General features: G+C 43.6%; 2 protein-coding genes across 2 annotated transcripts in view; one reads left to right on the top strand and one right to left on the bottom strand.

Annotated features, from left to right (window-relative positions):
* LOC135217278 (small ribosomal subunit protein eS27) overlaps window positions 1-18,667 on the top strand; it is a 205,202-nt gene that overhangs the window by 8,260 nt on the left and 178,275 nt on the right. The gene's annotated exons all lie outside the window — the stretch shown is intronic.
* The window catches only part of LOC135217220 (scm-like with four MBT domains protein 2), a gene marked incomplete at its 5' end in the record, with an annotated part of 91,321 nt that continues 73,560 nt past the window's right edge, over window positions 907-18,667 (bottom strand). Inside the window, 3 exon segments of the mRNA XM_064252950.1 lie at window positions 907-1,055; window positions 1,775-2,016; window positions 3,005-3,183. Coding sequence (XP_064109020.1) covers window positions 907-1,055; window positions 1,775-2,016; window positions 3,005-3,183 — 570 coding nt within the window.

The following is an 18,667-nucleotide window of genomic DNA, read 5'->3' on the forward strand; positions in this document are numbered from 1 at the left end:
GGATGGAAACTAGAACTGAAGAGATACAACACATCCCATTGTGAGAACTTCTTTACATACAAGATATGTGACAGGTGGAATAAACTGCCACCAGAGGTTGTAAACAGTAACAGTGTGGAAGAGTTTAAAAGAAAGCTAGACAAAATTATTAGGACACGATGAATGCACAGTAAAACTTGCTCCAACAGATACGTGAGCCCACGATGTCTCCTTGGATGGACCAACAAGTCTTTGAGACATCCTAATCCTTGTAACTCACTCTCTCTCTCTCTCTCTCTCTCTCTCTCTCTCTCTCTCTCTCTCTCTCTCTCTCTCTCTCTCTCTGAGACAAAATAATGGATAGGAAACAATGACTGAATATTGCTTGAATACAATATGGCAAAGTTTTGACCTGACTGAAGTGTGGAGTGATTTTGACACCAACTTACAAGCTATCCCTGGTCATCTCACAGCCATGCCAAGAAAAGGCAATAATACACAAAATATATAGGTATTTTCTGGAGGAAAAGGCGAATGGAGGGCCTATGTTATCCCATAAAAAACTCTCGCTTGGACAGATAAAAGATTTAGATAAGAGAGAGATTGAGAGCAGGGCCAAATAGGAAGGAGGTTAAAGTACCTGGGAATGAAAAGCCCCTATAATCTCATAATTATAGCCTCAGGGTTTGTCTCAAAGACATTCAAAGGTCTGTCACACCCGGATCAGTTGTTGTTTTTGTAAAATTGGCAACAGGGCAGATCTGTAAACGCCACGCCAGAGAGCTCTCGTCATGATGGCAAGACTAGTGCATCTTGACTGTCAACGAGTGGAGTTGGCAAGATACCAGCCCTCCATGTTTGTTCACATAGGCCACCCTCCATGATGTTGTCTGACATCAGAACAACAGAGTGACTCTCTATCCTCTCTCAGAACTCTTGCAGACCTAGGAAAGCTGTTTTCAACTCCAACACGATGTGAACCAGCTTGTCTTCCACGCTCAATACACCAGAGGGCAAGAGATCCTCCAAATGAGCATCCCAACCATCAATGGAAGGATCAAGGAACAGGAGTAAACCTGGAGGGGGTGAATGTAGAGGGACTCCTACCATAAGATTCTGGTCATCCAACCACCAATGAAGGACTCTTCTCACCTCTTCTGATAGAGGTACTCGCTGCTGAGAGGAATCTCCTGCCGGGGACCAGAACTCCTTCAGCCTCCAATGCAGAGAGAGAAGGGGGAGTCGACCATGAGGGACCATCTTTTTGAGAGATGACAAGATCCTGAGAAGAACCTACCACTGGTGAGCTGGCTGTTCAGCCTGTGACAGGAAGGGGCATGCCACAGACCTGAACTTCTGCAACCTCTGCTCCCACTGCAAAAACCCTCAACGCTGCCATATCTGTAGACATAGTCAGATAAAGAATCCTCTGGCTTGGAAGCAGATTGGACTTCTCCAGGTTTAACACAATGCCCAGGCTCTGACAAAACTGGAGAAGATGATCCCTGTTCTGAACCAGCTTCTCTCTGGAACTTGCCAAGACAAGCCAGTTGTCAAAGTATCTCAACAGGCGAATCCATTAACCATGAGCCCACGTCAAAACTAAGGCAAAGACCCTTGTGAACACTTGAAGTGCTGTAGTCCAACTGAAGCAAAGGACCTTAACTGGAAAACTTGCTCTCCAAGGCTGAAGTGAAGGAATTTCCTGGACAAAGGGTGAACTGGAATCTGGAAGTAAGTGTCCTTCACATTATTGACAGCAAAAAGTCTTTTCCCTTAGTATTGCTGCCAAAACCGTTTGGGGTGTCTCCATCCTGAACCTTGTCCTCCTGATGAAGTGGTTCTGCGTGGAAAGATCTAACACTGGCCTCCAACTGCCTGTAGCCTTTGGAACCAGGAAAATCCAACTGTAAAACCCCGGTGAAGAACAATGTAGTTCCTCCTCTGTGCCCTTGTCCAGCATCTTCAACACTTCCTCCTGAAGAGCTAAGTACTTCGGAGAGTCTTAAGCATAAATTAAGTGGAGGAGGGGTCTGTCTGAGAGTGGGGGAAGAAAGCCAAAAGGTAGTAGATACCCCTCCTGAAGGACATCTACTACCCACTTCTCTGCTTTGTGGAATTGCCAATTGGCCCAACGGCCAGCCAGGCATCCTGCCCTGGCCCCCGTGGCAACAAGAAGGGAGTGCCGCCTTCTCTATCGATGACCCACTCTGTCCCTTCCTCTAGCCCCCTTCCTGGCTTGTAGGGGCAAGGCTGAAAGGGGCACTGCTGCTGCTTACATATACGTGGAGCTTTAGACTGACGAACCCTTATGGACGTCGAACACCTGATCCAGAGTCAAGTCAGGCTTCAGACGGATCATGTCCGATTAAGGTGACGAGGCATCAGTTGAATTACTAATATTTCCTATGCTGCACGAGAGGAGGGGAGAAGCTTAGATGACTTATTAGAGTGCAGGGACCCATCCTGACCCCAGACCAAGGCATTAATGTGCTGCAAAATTGATTGAGCATACCCAGAACAAGGAAGCTCGAACAAAGCTTTAGCCTCCTGCCTCGGACTCAGCAAGGCCTTAGGGAAGGATGAGGATCCTTCTAGGCCTTCTGGTTCGCCTCGTTGACTCTCCCCCTAGGAGAGCAACGACATGAAACAGAAGGCCTAGAAGGATCCTCATCCAAGCCCGGTCAGAGACCAGACTCCACCTCATATACGCATGAATTGCCAAATGTCACAGATTCCTTGCTTTACAATCTTTTATTGTTTTAATTGGTTTCCAGCTGGCACTATAAGATTATCCTAATGTTAAGACCGAAGGTTTGTTCCGTGTATGAACAAAATGTCTTTCTAGGACTTATTGTCAATAGTATGTACTTGATATATTCATTGGACATTGCCCCTGTTTATTAGACTTATGGACTCTTCAAATATGTATAAATAAATGTAAATAGGCCTCTGTACATAGTGCATTGCTGTACTTAAGGAAAATAATTAATAAAACAAACTAACATAGAAGTAGTACACTTACCGCCAAGGTGTGCCTTGGTGATAAATCCAATCAAGAGGTCTTAAACGATGATGCTGATAAAACAGCCATAAAATTTCACCAGAGCAGTCTGGAGTGTCATAACGAAGTTGCAACCTACCCCCAACATTTTGCAAAACAGTTGCAACCCACCCACTAAAAGGGTCTCCTTCATGTAGCACCTGCAATATACAAAATCAAAGAATGGATCATCAAGCATAGTTATTAAACTGCAAACAAGCTTTGGTAGGCTTTTACTAAATTGTCATCAGATCATTCCTGTAGATATTGCACACCACTAAGACAATCCTCCCAAGCTCATTTCATATTTTTCACCAATGATAACCATTCTGACTTTCTCCTGTCCCAGCTCTCATAACTGGATGTAACACTACTTTCCCCATAGTGACAGTCTTTATTTTGTGGTCTGAAATAAATTTTCACTTCGTATTTTCATAGACTTTCCAATGCAGGCAAGGAAACTTAATGCAGTTTAATGCTTTCAAGGCTAACTTTCTTTGTTCATTTACCAAACACTCCTTCAAGATTCAGAAATACAATGGTGGTTCACAATTATCAATATCCTGGGATTAGAAGCCCAATATATTCTGTGGATGGTCTCAATACTTCTTGTCTAGCCATTGCAGATAAGTCCAAGCTGCACTGCTTTAACTGTTACCCCTTGTCTGCTCCTAAGATTTCTCCCTATTTATTTAACAAACTTTTAATTTTACCAAGCTACTAGTATATTCATCAGAAATTATTTCCAGGTTTACGATACCTACAATGCTCATCTCGCAGAAGAAATGTGACACCAAAAATGCAAAATAATCAATATTTGAAGCTCTTTTTAAAGAAAAATGCAATAAGAATGCAGTTTACATAGTTTTGAATGCACCCAAAGCATTAAAAGTAAGGTTTTCTAAGGATTTTTTATGATGTTCCGGCTTACGATTATTTTCAGGTTACAACGCATCTCAAGAACGGAACCCCTATCGTAATCCGGGAACTACCTGTATATTTATATTCAGGTGGATATACTGCTTAAACACTAAGACACTAAGGCCACTCAACATTAAAAATGAAAAAGTGGTGCCATACATATGAATAGTTAACTGATACTTCTTTCATTAGCAATTTATTAAACTCATGACTATTTAAGAAAGAACAATTATGAAAATAAATGAGGAAAAAGAGAATACATATACTATATAGTAGAACCTCGGTCCTCGACCATATCAGAACTCATGCAATATGTCAAGCGAATTTTGCATTGGAGCTCGAACAAAAAACTTGAATCCGATCTGATAAATCATATGATTTTTGTAAACAAGTGTTTTGGTCAGTTGGCACTGGCTGGCGTCGTTTAAACCCTGCTCAGCTCTGTATCAAATATTTTGGTCCAGTACATACTTACCTGTACAGGTATTTCCTTAGTTTTGTGGTTTTTTGTACTGCATTTTGATTAAATCATGGGTCCCAAGAAAGGCATAGCAGATGTTCATGTATTACAGCCATAGGCCATCAGGGCAGGGCTATGGTTTGTTTACATCAGCTCATGGCAATTGGCTGAAAAGCAAACGGGCGGCATATCGCAGGCAATTTTTTGTAAGTTTGTGATAACAGACATAATTCAGCTTATTTTTAATATTTTATTAATTTACGTAATAATTAATTCGTTTTTCAATTTTACCATTAGCATCAATTTATGTCTACCCAGTGCAGTGCAGTACCTAGCCTAGCCTATAGCACTCTGTATACAGTGGAACCTCTACATACGAAAGTCCCTATGTACAAAAAATTCAGGTTACGAAAGCAAAGACAAAGATTTTTTTGTTTCTGTATACAAAAATAATTCAGGTTGCAAAAGGGTAAATTCCGAGATTTGCCCGGGCCGCCAAGAACAATTTTAAAACTGGCACCCCGCCAACTCAGTAGACTTGCCACCATCCTCCCGCTCTCCCATTGGTTCCTGATGCTAGTCACCGCCGTAAGATCCTGCTCTCCTATTGGTCAGCATCTGTCCCATCATGCCTCTTGTAAAGGCGTTCCTTGACCATTTTTTGCGGCAGCATTATCATAAATATCTCTGGAATTCGTTCGTTCACATATAGTATTTCGTTTGTTAACGTAAATTCGTGTAAGTGATTTCGCTTTCGTTGTACTGTAAGTTACTTTATTGTGTTGTGTGTGAACTTAATGACTTATGTTATTAGCCATGGGTCCCAAGACTTATATTGCTGAAGTTCACGGAAAGAAGAGGATGTTTTCTATGGAGACGAAGATGGAGATATTCAAGAAGTATTAATGTTTTCTGCCATTTGTTAATGTGTTTCGTAAAGTTTAGTGTTAATGTTTTCTGCCATTTTTTAATGTTTCGTAAAGTTAAATGTTCATGTTTTCTGCCGTTTGTCCTCCCCCTCTCTCGCCAATTTTGGACATCACCTCACTTGAAAGGTAAGGTTCCACATTTTACTTCATACGTACGTACATGTACACAGTATTTCTTGTACCCTGTACACTAATACTCTTTATTTACAGGTACAGTAATGGTTAGGTTAAGTATTAAATGGTCCAAATTGTTGTATTTCATTGTTTATTGGTCAATTTAGCTTTATTATAAAATTTACTGCGGTGTTTTTGTAGGGCTTTCAACGAATTAAGCAACTTACATGTAAAATGTAGTTCTAGATACAAAAAAATCAGGTTACGAAGGCCGCTTCGGAACGGATTAATTTTGTAACCCGAGGCACTACTGTATATATATATAAAAAAAAGCAACTAAAATGGTATGTTATCTAACTTTGAACTTATTTAATTGTAATTCAAGTGTAACGTTTTGCATAAAAAGGCAAGGTTAGGGTAATGACTAGTGATAAAGAATAGATTAATCGTTTCCAATTATTTCTTATGGAAAAAACTGATTCCGATCTCAATTGAATCGAATTTTGGTGCTTCTTCTGGAATGATTACCGTCAAGGACCAGGGTTCTACTGTACATTAATTTTGAAAAAAATTAAATCTCTAAAATCTTAATGTCTTTCAAACAACAAGTACAAGAGCAGAAATGTTTGTATCATCTCCTATATTTACGACAAAGATTTTCCATCAAGCTGGATTCTCCATTGCTGATCACTAAACTTCCGACCAATGCACCACTGGTTCCATGCAACGTAAAAGCACCATACGAACAAACGAACAATGCACCAACAGGCACTCTTCTGATATAAAATATGCTGATGAATTAGGCAGCTGTTCTCAACTTTTTTAGTACCGTATAAACTTGTGTAACATGCGATCTCGCATATTGTGCGACCCCCAAATTTTCAACCTTAAAAAATTATTTTTTTCCATTTATCTCGTGTACCATACGAGTTCAATTTTTAGACCAAATTACAATACAGTAGGGCATTGATAATCACGGGGGGATAGGGCCCAGAACCCCCCGTGATAAGTAAATACCTGTGTTATCCTGGTACCCCAATCAAAAATTGCTAAAAACTGCCCACCCAAGACCACTATTCCAATGTTTATAAACTGCCTAATTTAGTCTTCAGCTATCACCTTAAACTAAATTCAAGATAGTTTCAAAGTTATTTTACAACATTAGTCTTAAAAACGGGATTTTGACGAAGGAAAAATCTATTTCTGGGCAAGGGCCCGTGTCGCCCAGTGAAATATCCTTTTAGTTCATATTTCTAAGGTAAATATTGCTAACATTACCAGAGAACTAAATTCGAGCTCACTTTCGGGATGTGAGCCTCGAATGGACATTGGGGGCAAATATTCATTGTCACTGACATCGGGAGTAATGTCCTTATCACTGGATGACCAACCGCCATCAAAATGAGGACTTGCGACATACTCCCGATTGAGCTTCAATAAGTACTCGTCTATGTCCCTTGGTTGGAGGCCTCCCAAATTCCTACGAATGTCCCTAAGGACACCCCGATGCTTCCTAGGGGTTAATAAAGGCATATGAGACACACATTGTGATCCTAAACCACTTTCATCCACACGTGGCCGCACAGAACGGCGTTGAGGCGCCAGGTCATCTTGGGTGCTTGGTCCTTCGCCAGCATCCAAGTCCAGAATACGCCTCACACAATCCCTTCCGACGGGTAAAACGCGCCTTTCGCATTCCATACGTCGTTGAGACATCTCTATGAACGTCCTGTAGCAACACAAATACTCTAAGTCTCGCACAAGTTCGGAAAAACACGATTGAGGCAAAAGATCGCTCTCGGACGATGCGTCGCTGATGCTGGCTGATGTGAGAAGGAGGCATTTCGCGCATGTGCACTTGGGTCACGCTTCTAAACAAAACAACAGCTTGATCCGTGAACTCCCAGCATCCCACCAGGCGCGGAAAGTATTTTTCCGCGAATTTTAAAAAAACTTTTTTTATGTCGACGTATAATACGTCCAATCAGCACCCGGGAGACATTTTATCTCGACGTTTAATACGTCCAATCGGCGTAAGAGGGCTAATATATGATTATTACATACTCGAATTTTATATCTCATGTAAGATACGACCACCTTAAAATTAGCTCCAAAATTTGGGCTTCAAAAGTCGCATGAAATGTGAGTTTATACGGTATTAGGAAAAATACAAACTGATTAAAAATTTGTGATTTGTTCCAATACAAATACAAACCCTCACCCTTAACATTGGGAGACTTACTTATTGGTGGGAGGAAAAGTAACCAATGACCAATAGTAGGTCTGGCTCACCTGGGCTCACTTCTTGACCACTGCTGGAGCATAGGAAGGAGTTGAAAGCCTCTGACTTGAAGGAGAAAATGACATCCAGGCTTTTGTCATGATGGGAATAGGATTCCACAACGTGCTAAGAAGAAAGGGAGGATTTGTATTTGTTGTAAAAACAAACAGTTGGTTAACTGCCTTGATCTATGAAGATAATTCTCTGTTTACAGTGGGGAGCATGGCATCATTTCTATTTCTGAGATTTATTCACTGTATGAAATGAAAAAGAAAAGAAGGAAAGCCTTCTTACCTGTATCTAGACTGATCCGGGAGCGAAGAAGGAAAAGGAGAAAATAAGACCATCCACTCCAATCACAATCTCTTTTACACTAACATCCAGACTAGATAAAATTTTCCTCACAAGGAGCACTAGGCAAGTTAGACATGTTGGGCAGCCACCACTGCACCCAAGGAAAAAGTGTCCAAGGGCCTATGAGTGATGTCCTTCAGGTAGAGAGAGGTAAAGGTGGTCTGATGATTCCACATACAGTCCGGTCCTGAATTATGAGTGTTCGAATTGTGCGATTCCCCTTTTATGAGGTTGCTAGTTCTCAAAAAAGGGATTTTGACGTAAGGAAAAATCTATTTCTGGGCGATTGGCTCGTGTCGCCAGCGAAATATCCTTTAATCTATTATTTCTAGGGTAAATGTACTAACACATACCAGAGAATAAATAAATAAAGAAAAAAGGTCAGTATAACTGACTCGCTCACCCTCCAAGAGGGTGTCGGTATGAACACTATGGCGAGTGAGACCACTACCACGAGCCAAATGCCAATAGAACTCCCCCACTACAAAATCCCTCCAAGAGGAGAGCCGACCCACAGAGTGGGCAGCAACTACTACTACTACTCCATCCCATGCTGCCGACTGCTGCGCCTCTGGTGGCCATCCTGAAGTTAGCAGACAATCTTGGGCGATGGGATGGGTAGGGCGGGATTTCGCTGGCGACACGAGCCAATCGCCCAGAAAATAGATTTTTCCTTACGTCAAAATCCCTTTTCTGGGCTCAGCTCGTGTCGCTGCGCGAAATCGTACCAGAGAAATAGCACAAGATTGTAAACAAAATTAATAAAATAAAAGAAGGTCTCAAATAAAAGGTAAAATAAAATTGAAAGAATATAATTGCTAATAAGGATACATATACACAATGATACAAAATAGAAATATTGCTTAAATTACACTTAATTCTAATAATATTTCTTAACTTAAGGTAATTTACATATATACAGGGGTAATAAGGCATATATGTGCAAAAATGGTATCTGTGTAAAGCTATGTATCAGAAATCCAGAGCAATTAACATAATAAGTTGAACAAAACAAACTCAACAATAATAATATATAAAGGAATGTATATAACTTAATATACAAAACCCGTAACCATTACAAATAAGATGTATCCCCTAGCATAAAAATAAGGGGATGACATCCAAGAGATCAAAATCCATAATCAATTGTGAGTGCCCCTAGCAAAAAAAATAAGGGACACCCACTACATCATCAACAAAGCAGCTAAGACACAAGGTGACCGTAGATGAACAAGGCAGGAATAGACGAACTGTTGGGTGAGGCAGGTAGAAAGGAGGACTGGTTCTTCTACTAAAGATTAGGTGGAGTCAGGGGAGACTATGTTACCCGCTGCTACTGCTGAAAATTTCAGAGCTTCCAAGGACTTTAAGTAATGACGTTTGAACACTGTCGGCGATTTCCATCCAGTATACTTTTTCAACTCATCGAAGTTCATATGTTGGAAATAGTTAATTGAGGTGGCTAATGCCCTGACATCATGTGCTTTTGGGAAAGAGTCAGGATTGGCCTGTTTAATGAAGTACAGGATTTGTTGCCTGATACCTTTAATAGATAAAGTACCACCTTTTTCTCTCTTAAAGAGAGGACCCGATGAGGATGAGGAGGTCCTAGACAGAAAGGCTCGTAAGGTTGAAACTGGGCAAAGAGATACATCTTGTGGAAGGGGTAGAACCTTCCATGGTTCCCACCTCATCAAAGGATCTTCATTCTTAGCTAAAAAGCTACGTTCCGGAGAAAGTAGCACTTCCCCTGTGGGAAGGAACTGGATATGATCCGGATCTCTGGATAAAGCCGACAGTTCTGAAATCCTAGTTCCTGAGGCCAAGCTTAATAAAATAGAGTTTTTCTTAAGAAAAGCATTATAAACGAGCATGTGTCATTATTGGTTTCTGAAGCCAGCTTTAGAACATCGTTTAAGAACCATGATACTGACGTAGGCCTTACAGAAGGTCTAGTCTAGCACACGCCTTGGGAAATAAGACGAGAAGTAGGAATCTGTCAAGTCTATGTTGAAACCAAATTGAAAAATCTTTTTCAAGGCTGACTTGTTTGTCGTAATCGTGCTAGCTGCTAAGCCTTTTTCAAATAAGGATCTGAAAAGGGATATAGCTGAATTGATTGTCATGATCCTAATATCTGATTCTCTCAGGAAGGTTGCTAACTTTTTGACAGCAGCATCATACTGTCTCAAAGTTGAATCTCTTTTATCAGATTCCAAGAAGAGAATATTTTGCGGGTCAATATTCGCATCCCTTTTTGCTGCAAACTTCATGAAATCCATAAAGTTAGGGTTTTGAGAATCCCTGAGGAAGCGAACACAGTCTTCGTTTGTACTGACTGGGAGAGCCAGGATTGGGAATCCGAAGAGGGCAAAGACCCAGTTCCAGAATTAAAGGGTACCAATTGCTCTTCGGCCAGTCTGGGGCTACTAGAGCCACTGACCCTTGAATGTCCTGAGTTTGTTTAACACCTTCATGAGAAGATTCACTGGAGGAAAGACATAAATCTTCTCCCAGTTGTTCCAGTCTAGAGCCAGGGCGTCCGTGGCATAGGCCAGAGGGTCCAGGTTGGGGGCCACATAACATGGGAGTTTGTGGTTCGCTTGAGATGCGAAGAGATCCACCTGTAGACCTGGAACTCTCTGAAGAATCCATTGGATACGAACTGTTGTCCAGTGACCATTCCGACTCTAGAGGTACTGATCGGGATATGGGATAGAGCATCTGCTATGACGCTTCCTCAACTCCAGCTATATGAGTGGAGGAGAGATGCCAACTGAACTTGTCCGCCAGGGGAGAAGATGTGGCTACCATGACATGATTTAGATGACGTGATTTGGAGCCTCCTCTGTTTATACAATGTACTACCACTGCGCTGTCCAGGACTAGCTTTATGTGGGAGCACTTTGGCGGACGTAACCTTTTTAGAGTCAAGAACACTGCCATTGCTTCCAGTACGTTTATATGGAACTGACGGAACTGAGGTGACCACGTTCCTTGAACTTTCTGAACTGGGAATATCCTCCCCAACCGCTTAATGAAGCGTCCGTGTGGATGGTGATCCCTGGTGGAGGAAACTGAAGGGGCACTGACACCGACAAGTTCTTGACTTTCTTTGCCCACGGCCGGAGTCGATTCTTTAGAATCAGAGGGACTGAGGATAATTTGTCCCTGGACCTGACATTTGCTCGTGAGCGCCAGATTCTGGTTAGGTCTTTCAGTTTGGCTTTCATTAGGATGTTCGTCACTGATGCAAAACTGGAGTGAACCCAGGATCCTTTCCTGAGTTCTTCTTGACGCCAGTTTGTGACTCAGAAATTGCTTTGACTGACTTGGCTATTTCCTTCCTCTTGGTTGATGGAATCGACAGAGTATGGGAGGATAGATTCCATTGAATGCCTAGCCACTGAAAGTTTGACTCTGGAGTGAGTCTTGACTTGGTCCTGTTTATCTTGAAGCCTAGATATTCCAGGAACTGAATAACTTTCAGTGTTGCTCTGTTGCATTCCTCGACTGTTGAAGCCCAGATCAACCAATCGTAGAGATACGCTACTACCATAACCCCTTGCGATCTTAGTTGTTGAACTACTACTTCCGCCAGCTTCGTAAACACCCTGGGTGCTACGTTTAGCCCGAAAGGAACTACCGTGAAGGAAATGTCTGGTCTCCTATCTTGAAGCCCAGAAAACGGACCGGAAGTGGGTCCCTTGCAATAGGGATATGATAGTAAGCGTCGGTAGATCGATAGAGGTGGTGACGGCCCCACGGGAAGTAAGGTCCGCACCTGCGAGATCGTGAGCATCTTGAACTTGTCGCAGCGAATGGCTAAGTTTAAGCGGGACAAGTCTAAGATTACCCTTCTTTTTTGTGAGCCTTTCTTGGCACGCTGAACAAGCGTCCTTGAAATTTTAACCTTTTGACTCTCGCTATAGCTCCTTTCTGAAGGAGATCCTCCGCATACTCCGTCAATTCCTTGGAAGGAAGTTGGCGGAAAGGTCTGGATGGGGGTGGGTTCGCTAACCAGCTCCAACCCAGGCCCTTTTGACACAATGCTCTGAGCCCACTTGCTGAAGTTCCACCCACCGGTGGCGAAAGTGAAACAGCCTCCCTCCTACCTGAAGTTCCTCATTGGTTCTGGTAGCCTCCTCGGCCTCCCCTGAACAAATGTTTTCCCCTATTAAAGGGACCTCCCGATCCTCTCCCACGAAAGGATCGCTTACCTCTGCCTCCCTTACCCGAGCGGTCATACTTCTGTGAAGCTTGACCCTCGAAGACCTGGTTGTAGGCCGGAGAGAGGGCGTAGAGGTGGAGGAGGGGCTGAGGCTGAGGGGAGATAACATAAATCGGCTGCGACTGACCCTTTGAGGTGGAAGGTTGGGCTGTTTGTACTAAGGGAACAGCCGGAACTTGCTGAGAGAAGCGTGGCTGCTTCTTCTGGTAGGGCTGGAAACGTCTAGGTTTCCTTTGAGCCTTACCCTTACCGGCTTGATCCTGTCGTCTCTTGGCCGTAAGACCCCAACGGTCTTTAAGGCTCTGGTTCAGTCTCGTAGCCTCTGACTGAACCTCCTTCACCATCGCTTCTGGGAAGAGGTCTGCTCCCCAGATGCTTAACGTAAGCAACTTATTCGGCTCGTGTCGAATTGTCGCTTCTTGTAGGACATGTTTCCTACAATTCGTCCTGGCAGTGGCGAACTCAAACATATCCGACTGCACCGTTTGAGTCAAAGATTGGTAAGAAGCTTGAAGAGTGGCTCCGACCCATAGGCAATGGTAGCCACCTTGGTCATAGCCATGGAATTAATAGACCTGGCTAACCGTGACTTGGCATCGAATTCTGCCTGAATAAGGCTATCTGGAAGCCTAGGTAGCTTCTCACCAAAACTGCTCCTATAGCACGTCCTGGTTTGAGTTTGCCAGCTGAGAAGGTGTTAGGTTAAATCTTCCCACAATTTCACCGGCTGAAGGAAAGTACAAAGGAGATGTAGGATCTGCTTCCTTCAGTTGAGGCATGGAATCCCCCTTCTGGGCTGCTGGAATAGTAGTTGTCGCGATCTTTGTCAAGAAAGGGAGCGGGGTACTCTCTTCCATCGTAAAGATCGTAAACGGACTCTTAAAGGGTTGGATTTTCGTGTTGGAACAATCCATGTCCTCTAGACACCTGAGCCATTCTCTCTGAGCCTGGTCACGTGAATAGAGGACTGTCTCTTTGGTACTTTATCATACCGAGTCATGGCTGAGGCGGTGAGCCTGCGTAGCCGATGAACGGAGGCTGAAGGTCTTCCGGGTAGAACTCGAAGTCCTCAATCCTCCGAGTTCCACATTCCGGGATAGAGATAAGCCCGTCCTGGAAGGGGGCGTATGACGCTACTCTCCAAGGGTTGTTCATTGAGAACGGAGGTAGAGAGTCAATCCGGGGGTAGCTGGGCTCCACCTGTGTTGAAAGGTGGAGGAGAGGCTAGAGGAGCTTGGCTCAGTCCGGCTATAATGTTGTCCTGAGAGGTAATCCTATCAGACAACCGAGAGATCATTTGTTCCATGCTATTTTTCAGAGACCCAACCAGATCGCCCACTTGTTGTAACAGACAGCGTTGGAGTCCAAAGCCGAGCTGCTGCGGAGGTGGAAGGGTGGCTCTGAATCGGAACCAAGGGTAGCGGAACTGACGACTCCGCTGGAGTGTGAGATCTCTCCCTGGAGGATCTACTCCTCGAAGACTTAGAGCCGGACCCAGAAGCTTTAGATCTCTCTGCTCCGGGGTTTTTAGCCGGAGACTTACGAGAAGAAGATGACGCCGAAAAGCCCGTCTTTCTTAGACGACGACGACGTCTTCGTCAAGGTTTTCACTGTTTGATCCTTGACCTTGGGTTCTAACTGAAGCGTCAGGAGAAGTGTTACAGTTCATTACCTGTAAAGCCTTGGAAGGATGGAGAGGTTGCAGGGGTAGAAGAACCAGTTGCACCCAAGGGCATCCCTTGGGTGTCCAACGTTACCTACCTCGACCAACAGGTCGTCTACACCTACCATAGGTTCCACATTGATATCAAGCGTCGCGACTTCCAGAGGAAATGTCCTGGCCTTGGTCCGTCAACGAGGCAGCCAGCTGTTGCTGGATGAAAGCGATAGTCGGGGCCGCCATCTGCTGGGTCGATGTAGCCTGTAGCTTGCCTCCGGGGAAGGGGAAGATTAGTACGCCAACCTCTTCTCAAGGATGTAGGGCATACCCTTGGCGGCGTTCTTCCCAAAACCGCCGACCCAGGCCCGCAGGGTTGCCAGTGCGGTATCCCTCACAGCCGGGGCCTGGAAGAAGGAAGGTATTGATTAGATTTTAAGAATAACTTAAAACTAAAACCAATTTAAAGCTAACTTAAAATTTTATAGGGGCTATAAGACCCCCTGAATTTTATCTTAAGTTAGGGTGATTAATGTAAAAACTTAAGCACTGTAAACAAATGAGGACCAGTTACCGGAGTTGGAATACTTACCCCGTCTAAGAGCTGGCTCACCAAGATCGTAACAGATGTAACACGTCTCGTGGTACCAGACCTGGATGTCCCCGTGCGGAGTCGCGCATGGAGCATGGGACCGGCAAACTTCGTGTCCACATGGGTCCTGAAGTGTGGCGGCGCATCCCGGATGCTCACAGTTGGTGGTCTGTAAGTGAAAAGACACATGAGTATCTTAAGACTATCACTTTACAGGCTAAAGACAGAAGAACTCCGTTGCATGCCGTTTGAGCTCGGAAAAAATTTTGGGCATAACCCCTCCCTTATCGCCTGAATAGGTTATAACCCCGGAGAGATCCGGTGAGACAGGTAAGGGAGGGGAGGGGGAGGTGGTTTAAGGTACTTAAGATAAACTTACTAGTTTAACATAAAAGATCTAAACCTAAAACTCGAACGTACCGGACTAAGTCCCGTGCGTGGCGGAGTGTTGTAACTCAGCGAGACGGAGTGGTTAGAAGGGACCAACTGTATGCTCCGGTCCACCCTGCTGGGTGGACTAGCACCTTTCCGCTGGATGCCAGGTCTCCGGTGGTGGAAAGGAGCCCTAGTAAGGTGGGAAAGAGCGAGAGGACATACAGACTCGGGCTAGTAACGGAGCGAGGGGTAGCAACGGAAGGAGGGGGGAAAGGCCAGTCCCCCCCCACCATTACCATCCGGTCCGGACCGAGAAGCCGGAGAGGTCGAGTCCAGTCTGGGGTCTGTCCCGTCCCTCTACTCCCTCCGCCTGGGGAGACAGGGAGGCAGGCTCGGGTATGCGGAGCGAGCATGGGTAGGGTAGACCGACCCACCCCCCCCCGACTCTATAGAAGAGCGGGAGGGGGGGAATGGTGACTGGACAGGCGTCTGGCTGCCTCGTGATCACGTAGTGACCACGGGCGGTGGTAAGAACCAAACAAAAGACAACTAAGCCTAGAAACATAACCAACTGATCAGAGAGATGCTATCGGGAAGCAACCGAACTGAAGAGCGGTAGCATATAGGCCCTATGGGCCATAACCTAGGCTAAGCAAGCCAGACGCCTAACTAACCTAACTATCATATAAATAAATCAAATGAAATAATAATGAAAGAAAGAAAACAACATAGTAGGAGAAAAAATCCAGTGTACGACTAACCCGAAGGCAAGTCTACCACTCAAAGCTAGCCGAGGCCGATACTAAGAGCCGTGGGCTAGGGTCTGATGGAAGGAGCCTACATAAGGTAAAAGACATGCATGCATGACAAAACCGTGTAGACCGTACCCTAAACAAAGCGGATAATAGAAATAGAGCGTACTTTAAGTAAGGGGATGTTCTGGGTATGGGCGACCAAGAACGAACCCACCACGAGGCAGAACCATGCTGCCATGCTTCCGACCTAGAGTTCGTATTTATACCTAAAAAACGGCAAATACGGGCTCAGGGCCGGAGGAAAAAACAAATAGCAATAAACACTGAGTACTTAACTTAGCGCTGCGATGGCTGCACGCTCCATGGTAAATAAATCCAAAGAAAAGGGCACAAAATCACCGAGTAAAAAGGGCACGTGTGAAATCGTGCGCTAACTGAAAAGGATGGCCACCAGAGGCGCAGCAGTCGGCAGCATGGGATGGAGTAGTAGTAGTAGTTGCTGCCCACTCTGTGGTCGGCTCTCCTCTTGGAGGGATTTTGTAGTGGGGGAGTTCTATTGGCATTTGGCTCGTGGTAGTGGTCTCACTCGCCATGGTGTTCATACCGACACCCTCTTGGAGGGTGAGCGAGTCAGTTATACTGACCTTTTTTCTTTATTTATTTATTCTCTGGTATGTGTTAGTACATTTACCCTAGAAATAATAGATTAAAGGATATTTCGCGCAGCGACACGAGCTGAGCCCAGAAATAGATTTTTTGTATCTGCAAAGCCATTCAAATACTGCGAGTCATGCAGCGCAAAACGTATAAAATCTATTGTCTTTACAAGTATTTTAGATGTGTGTGTGTGTGTGTGTGTGTGGGGGGTTGCTGGTATCTGAGAAAAGGGGTGAGAAGAATGCTTGAGGGGAAAAAACTATTATTCCTCCAAGGGGGAATGCAAGAGAAAGGTTTCCTGTTCACCCATTAGCTAAGACGGAAGGCTCCGCCTCATGCATTTGTGACGTCAAAGCACAGTGTGTATGAATGATCGGTATCATCACCATCACCATACATATTATTCAGATTGTGAAGTGCATTCTGATCATTCGCATCATGCAGATTTGATCATTCATTTTTTTTCTATTGTTGAAATAGGTTTTGATGAAAATGACTAGTAAAAGTAATTAACTGAGAAGCAGACGTGTTTGATTGAGAGGGAGAGAATTGTTTGATCTACACTTTTCAAGAAATGGTCATTTCATTTGGAATTTTGAATTTTTATAATTTCTTTTTAAGACATTGTATTTTCATATCAAATTTTGAATTTTTGAGAGAGAGAGAGAGAGAGAGAGAGAGAGAGAGAGAGAGAGAGAGAGAGAGAGAGAGAGAGAGAGAGAGAGAGAGAGAGAATCGTTCGATCTAAACTTTTCAAGAAACTGTCATTTCATGTTGAATTTTGAATTTTTATCATTTCTTTTCAAGAAATTGTAATTTCATATAAAATTTTGAATTTTTGAGAGAGAGAGAGAGAGAGAGAGAGAGAGAGAGAGAGAGAGAGAGAGAGAGAGAATCGTTCGATTTAAACTTTATAATAGACTCATTTCATTTTGAATTTTGAATTTTTATCATTTCTTTTCAAGAAATTGTAATTTCATATAAAATTTTGAATTTTCATCAGTTCTTTTTTATCGTAAAATAAATTTATATGAAAATTACACAGTGAACATGCCGGACAAAGAAACAGACAAGTACTCATAACCAAGTTTGTTAGGCCTAACGGGAGTGAAGACACGCATGATCCCAGTGCCCGAAACGATCCACAAAGCCTTCCTTCAGCTGAAGAACTCTTCATGGAGGATGAGATAGAGGAGTTTGAAGGCTTTTGGCAGAGGACAGGTAAAGGAAATTCCATCCAAAAGGTTATTTAAAGGAAATGACTGTATCGTACAATACACTTGCACCCAATGGTGGCATTGTTTACATGTGGGAGTTTTCACCATCCTGTGTGCAACTTTAAACGTTTTCAAGTTATTAAAACCTTTTTATTTATCCATAATAACAAATTCATATTAGAAAAAATTACAATATACAGTGGGCACCCCGTATTCGCGTTCTCCGGATTCGCAGACTCACACATTCGCGGATTTCTCTCAGGAACGTTTCCCCGCATTATTCGCGGAAAATTCTCGCATTCGCGGTATTTTTCTATGAGAAATATCCACAAATTCCTGGGTTTTTTTTATCAATTTCATCATAAAATGCACTTTTAGTGATAAAACTATTTAAAAACCCAAGTATGAAAATTTTCAGTGGTTTTTCTTGAGTTTTAACTAACAAAATAGGCTGTTTTTAGCGTTTTTATAGGGGTTCCAAACATTTGCGGGTTCTAACTATTCACCGGGGTGGGAGGGGGGTCTGGTACGCATCCCCCACGAATACGGGGGGACCACTGTAGTACAGTCCGGTTCCAAATTATGCATGTTCGAATTGTGCGATTCTCCTTTTATGCAGTCGCTAGTTCTCAAAAATAGATTTTCTGTATCTGTGAAGCTGTTCAAATTCTGAGAGTCACGTGCCACAAAGCCAAAACGTATAAAATCTATTGTATTTTCAAGTATTTTAGATGGGGGGGTGTTTGCTGGTATCTGAGAGAAGGGGTGGGGGGAATGCTTGGAGGAAAAAAACTATTTTCTGGGCTCAGCTCGTGTCGGCCTATGAAAGGATCCTTAATATCATTCTTTCTAGGTAAAATTAATCTAAAATTACCAGAGAAAAACAAAATTAAGAAAATGTCAGTAAAACTGACTCGCTCACTCTTAAAAAGAAGTGTCGGTATGATAATAGGGGCGAGTGGGGAACACTACCACGAGACAATCATCAATTAGAACTTCCAGTCAGAATCCCCCCAAGAGAGAGCTGATACCAACGGGCGATGCAGCCGCTACTACTACTATAGAGGACGCCACGGACAGCAGCGCCCCTAGCGGACATCCT

Source organism: Macrobrachium nipponense, chromosome 7 (genome assembly GCF_015104395.2).
Source record: "Macrobrachium nipponense isolate FS-2020 chromosome 7, ASM1510439v2, whole genome shotgun sequence".
Taxonomy (NCBI): Eukaryota; Metazoa; Arthropoda; class Malacostraca; order Decapoda; family Palaemonidae; genus Macrobrachium; species Macrobrachium nipponense.